This window comes from Erpetoichthys calabaricus, chromosome 1, assembly GCF_900747795.2.
Source record: "Erpetoichthys calabaricus chromosome 1, fErpCal1.3, whole genome shotgun sequence".
Taxonomy (NCBI): domain Eukaryota; kingdom Metazoa; phylum Chordata; class Cladistia; order Polypteriformes; family Polypteridae; genus Erpetoichthys; species Erpetoichthys calabaricus.
In genome coordinates, this window is record NC_041394.2 from 153,171,286 (window position 1) to 153,186,693 (window position 15,408).

The 15,408-nt window shown below is 36.0% G+C and overlaps 1 protein-coding gene across 1 annotated transcript in view; it reads right to left on the minus strand.

Annotated features, from left to right (window-relative positions):
- Positions 1–570: 570 nt before the first annotated feature.
- Positions 571–15,408, minus strand: part of nop53 (NOP53 ribosome biogenesis factor) — a 63,714-nt gene continuing 48,876 nt past the window's right edge. Inside the window, exons 5-13 of the mRNA XM_028807652.2 lie at positions 13,893–13,954; positions 12,555–12,650; positions 12,339–12,440; positions 11,976–12,137; positions 10,531–10,706; positions 10,319–10,385; positions 3,868–3,944; positions 2,499–2,555; positions 571–2,400 (exon numbers count right to left, since the gene is read on the minus strand). Coding sequence (XP_028663485.2) covers positions 2,394–2,400; positions 2,499–2,555; positions 3,868–3,944; positions 10,319–10,385; positions 10,531–10,706; positions 11,976–12,137; positions 12,339–12,440; positions 12,555–12,650; positions 13,893–13,954 — 806 coding nt within the window. The 3' untranslated portion in view covers positions 571–2,393. The remainder of the gene's footprint in view (positions 2,401–2,498; positions 2,556–3,867; positions 3,945–10,318; positions 10,386–10,530; positions 10,707–11,975; positions 12,138–12,338; positions 12,441–12,554; positions 12,651–13,892; positions 13,955–15,408) is intronic.

Consider the following 15,408-nt stretch of genomic DNA (forward strand, 5'->3'; position numbering starts at 1 on the left):
TGACTGTTTGTTCCTGTTCAATGAATTTGTGATGGACTATCTCCCTTGTGGTTGGGTGACACTACACAGCTATTTTGGTAATTAAAATGTCACACCTCTAACATTAGCTTTCTAGTATGAAACAATATTATGATGGAAAAATAACAAATACTCTACAAAGATAGAACTGTGAAAAACATTCTGGCAATGTTAAAATAATGAGCAATAAATAAAATAAGTCACTTAAATGGTCAAATTGTATAAACAAAGATTTAGCCTTTTAAAGAGTTTAGTACCTGCTTCATACAACTCTTCTACATAATACAGTTATTACTAAAATGAACTTTTCTGTTGCAGGCAATGTGTATGTGCATATTTCTAACCTAAGTCCCAATATTATGTTCTATTCTTCTGTTTCCTTTACAGTTATGATGTATTTATCACTTCATGGCTGCACTGGAGAAATATAAGAAACAACATTAATTTAATGAGTATTCTGTGTGTGTTTTGGTCTTTCAAGCATAGTTTTGAAATACTGAAAAACAAGTAATTTGTGTTTAAAGTCTGAATTGAAAATAAGATCATGGACACTTTGATTTTTTTTGTTCTTTTAATCTGAAAATTTTAATACAAGGGAACATTAAAATACATATTTTTAACCATTCCGTTGTAACAAGTACAATTGCCAAACTACACTCTTTTCCACAGTCTTCCAACTATAGTATACAACTCTTCCCAGAAGGAATGGATTACGTTTTTCCTTCGTTTTTGTTCTTTAAAAGCTTATGACCAAAGAATCTTTACAGGGATGGGCAATATACTTCATATTTAGTTAGACAAAAAGTTGTGAGTCAATCTAATAATGCTTGTTTGTAAATACCTGTGATATGCAAATCTCAAGAATGAAGTGAGTTTTCAATCAAATGAACCTGCATCAGAAGTGACTGTGGGCTTTTGAAATAAATGAAACCTTAGCTGCTGTCATGACTGAGGAAATGATCAAGACGGCACTGTTCTGACTAACAGAGGTTGTACATATTAATCCATCAAACTAAGACACTAACCAAAAATGAAAATGACAAGCAGCTGCCAAGTCTTACCCTAACTGTCACTGACATTTGTACAAAAGCTCTTGTCCGGAACAAGCCTAAGACTTTTTCTTGTTTTCACAATGGTTAATAAACACGGTGTGTGTGCATGGGTGCTAGGTTCTCCATGCAAAAAACATAACATTAAGAATTTGTTGTAAGGAAAATGAGAATAGTAATAACTTTTTAAAAATTAACAGTGTCAATCGGGACATTCTCAAATGTGATTCTAATGAGTAAAAACAAAAAATAGCTGCAGTAAAACTGTACAAAAAAATTAAGCACAGCTATCTCAGCTACACCTGTACTTGGGGAATCCTGACACAAGCATGTCCTGGAAGCCGAAATTGAAACATATAAACATAAAAATACAAAGATGTATATTTTCAAAGAAGGCAGCTGGTCTCGATTCGAGACCACTGACCGTATTATTTGGCGAGACCAGTGGCCAAGTCCAAGTACAAATACCTTAAAGTCCAAGACAAATCCGAGATGACAGAAAAAAACACTGAGTCAGGTCTCACGTATTACAGCATATAGAATGGGGATAAACAAGAACTCTTTCCATGGGAAAAATTTCCAAACAAGCATATATAATGCTACACATAAAAAAAGAAATTATACACACAGTTGCAATGAATCCTCTACAGTTGAGCTAGCCATGGCAGGTTTGTTTTTATTTTATTTTCCTGTGAGCCTAATATCTAAGGTCATAAGGGTGTCTCATTTTTTGCTCTTCCCTAACACTGAACAAGTTGTTCCAAGTCCATTATTTTCACTAAAGCTGAAGCCAGCTGGAACTGTTCCTTCCCTTAGGTAATTCCTTCTCCCAAATTCCCCTCATGTTAAAGAAACATATTTTGTCTCACTTGCATTACACCTGAAAGAAAGTTGCCTTTTGAGTTTTCCCTTTAAGCTAAAGCTGGACATCCAAAAAAAAACATAAATCACAAGTACTGGTTTCCCTAACAAGGGGCAGAGAGAGAAAGTTAATCTTTATTTTTTTTTATCATATATTACATAATATAACAAAAAACAAGAAGTTTCCTCTGGTCCCCGTGTATTCAACACAGCCACTTTCCATTCATCATTTTGTCTGAAAAAGATCATTTGTCATTGGCATGAAAAGCCAAAACTTGCAAATAAAGAAAACTGCAGGCAAGGGGTAATTATGAAATCAGCCACTTCGGGGAAAATACAAGAAGTCACGTGTGCAGAAGAACTTCTATGTTGTATGGATCAGCAAACACCTTTTTACAAAACATTTATTTCTGTGGCTGCAGGGAGTCTTTCCGGGAGTGGTAAGTCATCTGTACACAATAAAAGTTACAACCTAGGAGAAACAAAAATAATTTTTTGAGGGCAAAATGCACAGGTAAGCATCCACTGTACTATATCAATCTGGCAGGGCCATAAGCACAATATACTTACTGTACTTCTTTGAATGCTCTCTTCTCTACATACTTCAACTTGTATTTTCGTTTGAACCTTAAAACATGACAAGAAAAACTAATGTAAGCAGGGATGTACTAAAGCATTGAGAAACTTGAACAACAGGGCATTTATCTAAAAGAGAAGGCAATCACAAAAAACAAGGAAATAATGCAAAAGAGATCAGAAAATTCCAACTCTTGATTTTCCTGCAGAATTAACTAGGTGCTACACATTTCACTTTGATTTTCTAATATAGTAAGGCTACTCACCCCCACCCCAAAGAAATGAAAAATCTATTAATATTTCCATGCCATGTTACTTCTTTTTTAAAAATGTGGGAATTACATGTAATTTTGGGTGAAGACCCCCTGTAAGTTGTACATAAAACTGAGCAGGGTACCCAGGGTGTGGATTTATTCTTATGATAATAGTGTCAGATAAAGGACAGACCTTCTAGAGGGGGCTGAGTATTAAAAGATCATGGATTTCTTCAAAGGCTATTCTAAAACCACTAGAAAAGAAAGCTACACACTGGTGATCAAGCTAATGGAGAGCAGCACCCTTATGGGTTACAAAATGAAAAAGGTTGATGATGAAATGTCATTCTGGACCTGAAATGGACCTCAAAGTTTGCAAGCAACAGAAGTTAATGAAAATTACATTTAGACATTTTTGTATTAAAAACAGCGTACAAATGTTGATGAGAAATCTTTTAGATGGAACAACAGGGGTTAACTACGAGTGACTATCTAATAAAACCAAAACTGACTGTAAGATTAAACTGTCCAAACAACCACTATCCAATCTCTTTAATCTAACAGAAAACAATGAGTAAAATCAGTTTTTAGGTTTTCATTTTTATATGTGGTTTTGATCTTTGAGGAATTGGCATTAGGGGGGCATTCTGGGCAGGATAAGTGTATGTTGTCTAAGACTTGCTATTTGAGTAAGTATGTGGTACATTACAAAAGATGTTACTGACTCAAAGAACATCTTGACTAGTTTTGCGTGCCCAAATAAATCACTGCGTAATAATGGGATTTTATTGCCACAAATGCCTTGTATTTTAATTATTTTCACTAAAGGCTACACCATAAATAACAGCAGGAATGTGATTTTTGTTTTCTGGTGATGTTCTTAAGTCTTCAACAATTTAAAAAAATTAAAATAACTAGTAACTATATGGCATAGAGATGAACTGTAAACACATTTTTACAGCTAGGTGACTTCAGACAAGACCAGCATGAATGACCAACACTGTTTTAGCCAGAATCAGACTGCGTTGTGCACTACATGAATGCAGTTCCACAAGCAAGGGTACAATGTTCCCAGCCCTTAAGAATCAACACCCCTAACCAGCTCTTACTTTGCTCTCTCTCTTGGCTCTATGAGGTTTCTCTTCTGCAGGCTCTTGAATCTCTCCTTTAAGATACTGCCCTCTGGCTGTCAAATGCAACAAGAAGTGACAAAAACTGTTCAGTCAATAGAACCTGATGAGAAGCTTACATTGCTAGATATACAGTAGACTAATAAGTAAGTAAAGGTGCAGCACAAAAACATATATAATGATTATGATAAAAGAACAGTTCATCCAAATTTCATGTCATTTTCTCTCTAAGGAATTTTTTTCTTTGAGACTAGGGGGCTTCACCCCCTGCTCGCTTCGCTCACCAACCCCCGTGTTTGGTTTTCTGGATACACACTTTTAAGATTTTTTTTTCTTTGAATTGTTGCTATTTCATTAGTTTCACTTTTATTTCAGAACTTCTGTAAAAACAATATTTGTAATCTTGCGAGTCCCAATATGCTGAATCTTTTTAATGAGGTCAGGACAGGTTTCTCTGTTTAGAATTTCAGCACAGACAAAACGATCTACATCATCAGCAGTGAATATTTTTTTTTTTACAAAGTAACAAAGTAAGTAGAGTTCTGCATTGGACTCCTGTCTGTAAAGTCATGCTATTTTCCTCTCTCAGTTCCAAAAGTACATGGGGTTACCAAGGTGATACCCCAGCTTTTGTCTAGGTTTTTGTACAAGGGCTAGACAGAACGTTTTTGACTCCTGGGGTAAATTTAGCTTTTTAAATAAGCAGACAGATCAATATGTATATATACATGAACAAAGTAACCAATAAATGCATGTGTGGTAAACTCCGTTTCTGAAATTCTCAAGATTCTTTATTTGTCACATGCATAGTTATACAGGACAACACGCAGTGAAATGCATCCTGATCCGCTTATCAAAAACTGTGCAAAGTTAGAAGAATATCAGTTAAATTAACAAAAAGTCATAGATTGAAAGATAACAGTACAGTAGAACATAATAAATAAGTAAAATTATGTGAATAAAGTAGAATTAAGTGTTAAGGTGCAATAGTGTAGTAATTATTGTGCAAAACCAAAGTCAGACTGGTGCATAGTTAAATGAGGCAGTTTGTTTGTTTGCGCTACTGCGATCTTTACTTTCTTTTTTATACAGTGGTGTGAAAAACTATTTGCCCCCTTCCTGATTTCTTATTCTTTTGCATGTTTGTCACACAAAATGTTTCTGATCATCAAACACATTTAACCATTAGTCAAATATAACACAAGTAAACACAAAATGCAGTTTGTAAATGGTGGTTTTTATTATTTAGGGAGAAAAAAAAATCCAAACCTACATGGCCCTGTGTGAAAAAGTAATTGCCCCCTGAACCTAATAACTGGTTGGGCCACCCTTAGCAGCAATAACTGCAATCAAGCGTTTGCGATAACTTGCAGTGAGTCTTTTACAGCGCTCTGGAGGAATTTTGGCCCACTCATCTTTGCAAAATTGTTGTAATTCAGCTTTATTTGAGGGTTTTCTAGCATGAACCGCCTTTTTAAGGTCATGCCATAGCATCTCAATTGGATTCAGGTCAGGACTTTGACTAGGCCACTCCAAAGTCTTCATTTTGTTTTTCTTCAGCCATTCAGAGGTGGATTTGCTGGTGTGTTTTGGGTCATTGTCCTGTTGCAGCACCCAAGATCGCTTCAGCTTGAGTTGACGAACAGATGGCCGGACATTCTCCTTCAGGATTTTTTGGTAGACAGTAGAATTCATGGTTCCATCTATCACAGCAAGCCTTCCAGGTCCTGAAGCAGCAAAACAACCCCAGACCATCACACTACCACCACCATATTTCACTGTTGGTATGATGTTCTTTTTCTGAAATGCTGTGTTCCTTTTACGCCAGATGTAACGGGACATTTGCTTTCCAAAAAGTTCAACTTTTGTCTCATCAGTCCACAAGGTATTTTCCCAAAAGTCTTGGCAATCATTGAGATGTTTCTTAGCAAAATTGAGACGAGCCCTAATGTTCTTTTTGCTTAACAGTGGTTTGCGTCTTGGAAATCTGCCATGCAGGCCGTTTTTGCCCAGTCTCTTTCTTATGGTGGAGTCGTGAACACTGACCTTAATTGAGGCAAGTGAGGCCTGCAGTTCTTTAGACGTTGTCCTGGGGTCTTTTGTGACCTCTCGGATGAGTCGTCTCTGCGCTCTTGGGGTAATTTTGGTCGGCCGGCCACTCCTGGGAAGGTTCACCACTGTTCCATGTTTTTGCCATTTGTGGATAATGGCTCTCACCGTGGTTCGCTGGAGTCCCAAAGCTTTAGAAATGGCTTTATAACCTTTACCAGACTGATAGATCTCAATTACTTCTGTTCTCATTTGTTCCTGAATTTCTTTGGATCTTGGCATGATGTCTAGCTTTTGAGGTGCTTTTGGTCTACTTCTCTGTGTCAGGCAGCTCCTATTTAAGTGATTTCTTGATTGAAACAGGTGTGGCAGTAATCAGGCCTGGGGGTGGCTACGGAAATTGAACTCAGGTGTGATACACCACAGTTAGGTTATTTTTTAACAAGGGGGCAATTACTTTTTCACACAGGGCCATGTAGGTTTGGATTTTTTTTCTCCCTAAATAATAAAAACCATCATTTAAAAACTGCATTTTGTGTTTACTTGTGTTATATTTGACTAATGGTTAAATGTGTTTGATGATCAGAAACATTTTGTGTGACAAACATGCAAAAGAATAAGAAATCAGGAAGGGGGCAAATAGTTTTTCACACCACTGTATTTTCTAATTTTCCTACTTTCATATCCTTTAACTTTCTCCACATGTGTATAGCGCCAAAGTTTTTTTTTTTTTTGAGCCTTTCTAATTTCCCTGGTTTCATAGTCTCTAACCTGCTCTGCATGTGTTTAGCGCCAACGTTTGTAAACGTCTTTATGAAGTTCTACTTTGTCTTTTACTCATTGTCATTTAATTAAGAGCCGGATTGGACATGCTTTTTTTTCAATTCCACTTGTTCCTGGCTGATAATTACTTTCCTTATTTTCTGAATTTGCACCTCGATTATTCTTTTTTGCTCTTTTTTCTGTCCAACGCATTTGAGTCTCTTTTCTCCACGCTGCTTTCTTCGCTTAGATGTCGACATTTAATTTATAACGTACTGTCCTTATACGCTTTATATGCGCTGAGAGCCCTGGATCTGTGTGTGCTCAAATCCTACACAAGACTGAATGTTTTGCTGCCTATTGTCCTATTTGATAGATTGTAAGTAGGGCATGTCGTTGGTCTCGCGGGTCTTTAAAATGTCTTACGAGAAGATCACATATCGTAGACTTGCTTTTTGCTTTCCAGGACAGGATTTCTTTTTATAATAGACAGACAACTTCCATCTATCCAGATATATGTACCTTCATTTTGGAAACCCAGCTGGGAGGGGAAAAAAAAAAAGCTAACCTTTACAAGTACCATACATTTACACCGGCTGTTACAGATTCAAATCAAATGTATATTTTTATTGTGTAATAGTAACAATAAGAGCAGCTCACTACTCAAAACGTTAATTCTGGGAAGCGGCCAGCATTGAACCCGTGACCTGTTGGCTATGAGTCAGCAGTTCTTACCACTGTACTACCAAAGCAATCGTGTCAACAAAGTACACTAACCCAATTTCTTTTTCTTTGGTTATAGTCTTGAATAAAAGCTCTCTTGTTTTGTTATACTTGTAACTTTTGTGAAAGTGTTTATTTGATAGTTGAACTTCAGTCAAAACTTTGTCATTAGTACTAAAACAGGTGGAGCTGGAGCCCATTTTGGAAGTGCCAGGCACACATACACTTACACACTCCCACACCTACTGGTACAAGAAAATTCAGAGTCACCAATTAACCCAAATGCATGAATGGAAACATGGAATGAAATTGAAGCACACAGAAGGAAAGAAAAAAAATATGAAACAATGACTTGGTCTGAATTTTGATCCTGAAAGCAAGCGCATAACCTTTCATTGAGTAATTTGCTAACAAATTCTGTGTCTGTCAGTATCATTATTCTCATGCATTTATTAACAGCCTGTTTCCTCTGTGATTACAGGATAGTGGTTCTCAAGTTTAATTTTGTAAGCCCACTATGGCTGCAGGTTTTAGTTTAACCAGTTTCACAGTCAGTTCATCAATTTACCTCTAATTAATCTTATTGTATAATCAGCTGGTCTTTAGTTTTATGCTAAACTCTAAATCTCACACTACTGTGCTTTTCTAAATAAAATAAAATTCAAAAATATTATTTCCATAGCTTTAAATTCTCTTTTGAAATATTTCGGTCTATTTTACCTTTTTTCTGTTGAGTTTGCTCCTTTAACTACATTGTAATAGAGACAATTAGTGATAAGTTGAGTAGGCAAGCAGGCAAACTACACAAAATTAATTCTGTACGGATACAACTACTTTGCCGCCAGACATATTAACATTTTAAATAGTACATAACATAACTTAAATTACCAGAAAGTCTGGAAAAATGCTAATTAAAAAATATCCAAATGAAATATACATAAACCCTAAATGTATTCCAATGAAAAAAAAATCAAGGCAGTCTTTTTGGCCTTGGAACCCCTCTACATTTTATTTTTTTCTCCAGCATTACTGTGGAGTTTTTTTTTTTTTCTCCTGTCTTCCCAGCCAACTGACCTTACTTTGCATTAGTTACTTATTCATTAATTTCAATGCCTAATCCTATTTGTTTTTCCTTTCATATAACTTTCTTTTTGTCATCTTGTAAAGCACTTTGAGCTACTTTACCTGTATGAAAATGTACTATATAAATAAATGTTTTTATAACTTTTTAAACTCCCCAAAACATAAAAACTAGCGAATAACAGCTTGTCTAATTAAGGCAGATGTCCCCATAAAAGCACACAATGGCTGTGATGAAACCCTGCAGCCGCATTGGGCTCTTAAAATTGTGCCCAATTCTTCCCTGTCTCCTGCCCCTTCACCTCCATCCACTGCCTTTATCTTTACCGCATTTACCTTGAGGCTTTCAATTCCAAACCAGCTTTCCATTTCAGTATCTTCTATTTCAAATTCACTTCATTTTTTGCCATAAATATAAATCATCAGTGTACTAAGGGCCCCATACCAATTTTACACGCACTTCTCTGGTAACAATTGCTATCACGATCATGAAAAGCAACAACACTTGGAAATGATCCCAGGTGCAGCTCCATCTTAACTTTCACTATGCTGTCCTGACCCATTATTCATACCTCCTTACCACAGACACTAATCATTCATCCACACCTAGCCTAACACTCTCCCAAAAGCTTTCTCTAGATCCACAAATGCATAATATAGATTCTTTCTCAACACTAGATCATTTCCTACATTTGCCTGACAACAAAGTTTGCATCTATGTTCACTTGTCAGGCATGAAACCAAACTGCATGCCACTTTGCTTTCATCTGATCCTTGGCTCTTTCTTTTACCACTCTCTCTCCCTCCTTCATTACTATGAAATGTCTAAAATTACATTTTTTTCTCTTGACCACTCTTCTAATCCAATTAAATGTGCTGTGTCTCAATAAAGGGAAAAAAACAAATTACTTTGGTGTAGTATTACCTTAGACATTTTTGTACAAGTCCCTGATTACACAATGTACTGAATAAGGATCCGAGTACTTGCATGGATGAGAAATGTTTGCTTATGATTTTTAATAAATGTACAAACATTTCTGTCAAAAACCTATTTTCACTTTGTCATTAAGGGTTATTTAGTGTAGATTGATGGGCAAAAAGGGCACATTTACCCATTTAAAATTAAATCTGCAACACAATAAAGAGTGAAGAAAGTGAAGGGGTCTAAATAGTTTCTGAATCCTCTGTATATGGCTGAATATCTTGTTTAAAAGAAAAAAAGAAAGCTAGGAACCCACCATGGATTTGGCAATAGTTTACCACAATAGATACTCATACAATTTGAGTTTGAAATCATCAATTAAGCTAAAATGACATCTTCGGGAACTGGACAGAAAACCAGAATCCTTAATTTAAAAACCAACAAAGGTATATGAAGAAAATTTTAAAAACTTCACAGACTTCAACAGAGCATGGTGGGACAACAGCAAAACAATTATGACATTTTTAATTTTACATGAACTCTTCCATTACAAAAATGGATTTGGCTGAAGGTCTGGCAAAATATAAGTGGGTTCACAGAAGCTGCTTTGTCACAAGTCACAACAATCCTCAGCCCTCAGTTCCCAAAGCTACACCCAACATGGTCATGCTCAGGAAAACCTGTGCATTCTTCACATTCCCAGCAGGAATCCACTAGGAATACTTTGTGCGCAAGGATGAGCTCATCATTGAGCAGAAATGGATTAGGTGGCAGGACAGCAGACTAACCCAAATCTATTTTTTTTTTGTTTTAACAAGAGTGCCAGACTTTAAAAGATAAAATGGATAAAGTACAGTCAATACGTTTAATATTATAAAACTTAGATATACTCACCTTTAATTTCCTGAGTGATCCTGCAATCTCATCACTTAGCTGGACATCCAAATCAGGATCCTGATATCTTAAAACATAAAAAAGTCATAAAAATAGAAAACCAACCTCAAAACCATAGTGTAAAACATTACAAACTAGTCATTAGAGCAGAGTTGCATACACAAAACTTGACACTCTGAAAGCAATACCTCCAGACACTTCATGACACTCACTTCAGTCTGCCAAGTCTTTTGGTCTTTGTGACTTCTGCATCCTTCTTATCCCTACGCTTTTGTTGCCTCTGTGCTGTAATCTCCTCAGATTTACGCAATTCAGCCTTGATTGAGCGAAGTCGAAAAAGCTCTTGCTTGTGATCCTTGGCTTTCCGTTGGGCGATACTGTGCATTTTCTTTAAAAAAAAAAAAAAAAAACACAAAGAAAAACAATATAACTGTGACACACCTGATCATATTAATATACAGTAAACACTCATATTCTGCCACAGCAAAAGGAGCAAATTGCTTATACACTGAAATAAGTAATAAATGCAAAAATCCACTACCACCAAGAGTTAGGCAAAACAAGGCTAAAAAACAGAACTAAGATGTTATTCCCAATAAAAGAGCGCTACTTACACCAACTATGCAAAAAAAAGTCAATTGTAAGACTGATTTTCAATCATTCCCATTATTTTTATGGTATTTTATTTTAACAGCCTTCTTTAAGCTTTCTGTTCTTTCTTCTCTGTGCATCAACAGGCGGAGCACAATGCCATTTTTTTTTACATTTCATTTGTGTTCAAGTACAAATACCTCATTAATATAAAACCTATATTAAAAAAAACTCAAAATAAATTATCTGGAACTGCTTCTTTAAAATGTGTGTAGCAGAACAATACATGACATCATAAATCCATGAATTTTGATATCATAGTCCACCTATATTACAGACATTAGTTTTTGCTCCTAAAACCCCAAGGCACCCCCATCTTTGCTCATCTTTATCATATTGAAAAAACGTTATATGGCTTATGGAAAGAGTGGATTCAGTGCCACGTTAAGTCTTGAAAGAATTATTGTTGTAATGTGCAACTCCAATTTGACAGCTTTTCTGAATATGGAGCTGATCCCATTGTTTCTCATCCTAGCCTTTCAGTTCTATTGGCTTTCCATTGCTTTTCACTCAGGAATGACTTGTATCTAATATAAACACAGGCACATAAGTGATTTCTGGTTTCTTTATTACAGTTAGAAAAGACATTCATTAAATGACTACTGTTTAAATTGAAAATGTATATCCCTATTATTTATACATTTATTAGAAATATATACCCTCAGCAAAGTTACAAGTAGTTATGACATTCAACATGTAATATAAGGTCACTCCATAGGAGTTTTTAACAAGCTGCACAATTCTAGGAAAAGATGGGAAAAACCTAGATACTCCTACCATTAAGTGTGTAGCAGCATTAAATTATTGGGCTATTAAAAATAAAAAAAATCATTTGTACAAGTAAGTGTAAAACCATGTGTCAAACCATCCACCTATTTTCAAATTATAAACTAAATGAGAAACATATCAATAAAGGTATAAAAACTATTGTGCAAAGTGTGAAGTTTATTTATTATCAGTATGTATTTTCTATATCCCGAAACTGATGTGCAGCCAAACTTCTTACCATTTCTCGTATTAGTCTTTCTCGTTTCCTTTCTTTTTCAGTTTTTTTCTCTTTTGCTTCAGCTTCAGCTACTGCCCCTTTCTCTGGTGCATCATCTTTTTCTACTTCAGATTCTTCATCTTCCTCTAGCAGTCCTTCAAGTTGCTCAGTGAATTTAGTTTCCTGGACAAGAAAAGGAAAAAAGTAAACTGAAAGATCAACAAAGGATTGATGTAGCCAAATAATGTAAAGAACAACATACTCTGTATTACTCATACACAGTAATGTAATAAGAAAAAAACCTTTATAAAAAATCATCTTCTTATAACTTATATGTCAATTTAATGATAGTGGAATGTTCTATCCACAACATAAATTGCTTACTTCAGTGGCAACAGCCTCGGCTGGCACAGCCAATTGTCGCCGTAGCCTCTCTTCTTCTTTCTGCCTCTTCACTTCCACTTCATGTGCCTGAAGCAGTAAGGACTGAAAATACAAAGTAACAATCAGAGGTCAGTAATGAAAGTCAGTTCTGTCCTACCTCTAATCACTTTGGTCTGCTTTTCCCAAAGCCAAGATAAAAGAACACAAAAACATTACCTGGTGAGAATCAAAATCTGGATTGTAAGATGCTCCCGCCACAGGAATTTCCACAGGTGGCAAAGCTGAAGGTTTGATATTAAGTCGGCGTGGACGCTGTGTAGGACAAGAGAAAGTTAGTTGTTAAACAAGTGAAGTCTTTTACCTAAGACTTTAATCCAGCTTGCACTGAAGTATGCAAATTGATAACTCTGAAGACCTGGATTCAAATCCTGGCCATGAAGGTTTCTATATACAGTTTGTGTTTTCACCATGTCTGTGCAGGAGTTCTCTTGATACTCTGTATTCCTGGAGAGGAGTCTATTGCAGAATAAATAGAAACAAGGGAATGCATAACCATGAACATACCAACACTTGAACAATTTAGAATTACCAATTAATTTAATGCAAAGATCTGCCTCCAAGAAGCAGGATTCTGGGTTTGAGACCTGCAATCAGTTGCCGCTGAACTTTTATTGCTTGTCTGTGCATATTTTCCTCCAGATACGCCAGGTGAATGCAAGGTCTAAACTGACTTTATACAACCCCTGGCCAAATTTATGGAACTGGAGGATGTTCATTCAGATGTTTTATTTTGAAGGAATCTTGGAGGATGTTCATTCAGCGGTTTTATTTTGTTGGTAAAAACAAATCATAGATATGACACAAAACTATTTTATTTAACCGATTGATGAAGAATGTTGTTTTTCATTAGAGAAGTCCATGCCCCAAAGAATTCAAGCTGTCATAAAAGCCAGAGGCGGTATAACAAAGTACCAATTGTAATTTTTTGGGTTAATGATTTTATAATTTTTTACTCATCGTTGAATGATTCCAAAATTTTTCTCCTCTACCTGGCCTTAACAAAAAATGTGCCATTAATTATAACAATTTCATTCAATTTTTTGAGGTATGTTTTACAATGCCAGAATATTGATATTTGCAAGCGTGGAGTGACATGGTGGAAGTTTTAATATATACTTCAGCCTGATCACTGTCTAAGTGGATTTTTCTTTGGCTAATCTCATTCTTTTCCCAGTTTTCAAAGATGGGAAGGTTAGGTTATTAAGGAATTCTAAAAAGGTGAGTGTTGTTGTATGCTTGATTTGGCCCTGTGACAGACTACCAACCTTGTCTGTGGTTGGTTCCTAAATCACACCAGAACTGGAGCAAAATGGAAAACAACTAAGAAGAATAATGCATCAATGCATTATTTGGCTCCACTTAATTAAATTCGGAGTCAAACTTGTTAAGAATAGCAACACTTCTCATTTAAATATCTCCTTTCATGGAGTGGGTAGAGATTCAGACTTTGTAAATAAATAAAGCTCATAAATTAGTGATGTAGGAAGTACTTACTGCAACTTGCTTCCTTTTTGTCTGTTCTAAGTAAAAGGGATCTTCCTTTGGTGCTTCACCCTCTGCAAAAAGGCAAAAGGATTAAAACAACATTGCCTGTACAGACATCAGAAGTGCTGGAAGTTTGGGATGCAACATTAATTGTGAAACAGTTCAACTAATGAACAGAAACACAAATACAGAGAGGGAAAGACTACACAACCACTTAGGCAAATACATTTCCTTCTAAAGATTCCTTACTGAGGTATGTGTTTGCATTTTGTACTCTCTCTCTCTCTATATTATATATATATATATATATATATATATATATATATATATATATATATATATATATATATATATATATATAAAATCCAACGTCTGTATGTCTGTCTGCTTTTCACGAGACAACTACTTAACAGATTTAGATAGGGTTTTTTTCTATAATTTGCTTAGACATTCTCGATGATTTTGCTACTTCTCTCATTGTGCTAAGTATTATACTTCAGTTGTGGCACCGATTTATTTGCGTGAATCTGAAAAAAGGCTGCGGGCTGAGGGGAGGGGGAACTCAAGAGTAGGGAGCCAGATGGGACCATCCTCACTCATGCACCTATCTCTGTTCGAGTCGCTGTACCTCTCCCCATGTGTTGGAGCGTACCTTGCTTCCGCTTAGCTGGCAATACCTGTTTGTTCAGCAGACATTATCATCTAGAGATTGTTAAGGAGTTAATGTTTGACGTTTTTAAGAGAGAGATCACAGCTACGTGTGCTTTAGAGGGTACCTGCTCATTGGCAGCGATATCATGGCCACGTGCTCTTCTCCCCATGTGGGGGGCGCTCTCCCGTCAGAGCTGAACACGATCAGATACAGTGCCAACATTTGATGTTGGAGTGTACCTACTTTCCACTTGGCCAGAGATACCTTGCCAACTTTTTACTTTCTTGGCAAAGAGATCACAGCTACATTCTCACCCCGATAGCAAAACCAAAAATATTGTATATCAAGAGGCACTCGGACACGAAAGCTATTTATTACATTTTTTTTTTTTTTTATTTATTTTTAAAGTTTGCCTTGCTTCACTACTACGCTGGCAGAGCCGTGGGGGACAGCTAGTATATAAATAAAAGTGAGAGGGGGCATATTTTGACAAAACTGACCACAGCATTCTAGCAGAAGAAAATTAAAATGTATAAACACAGTCAATTTACTTTCAGCTTCATCAAATCATTATCATTTCAATTATATAAAATTCTAAGGCACTTCTGTGCCAGATACAAGGCAGGTAATCATTCTTTACGACTGTACTTGAAATCAGCAAGATGAAAACTCAGTTCATACCTCCACTAGTTAGTTTTGCAAAGTGGAAGTACCCAGAACTTGCAAAGTGGAAGTACCCAGAAGCAAACAAGGTAACACACATCCTTAAAAGAAAAACTGTCCCCAGCAATGTATAAGGATAGACTTTTAGTGAGGTCCAAAAAGAGACTTCTCTTCTTTTGAGCTGAAGTGAGGATGGTTTTGTAGCATAGT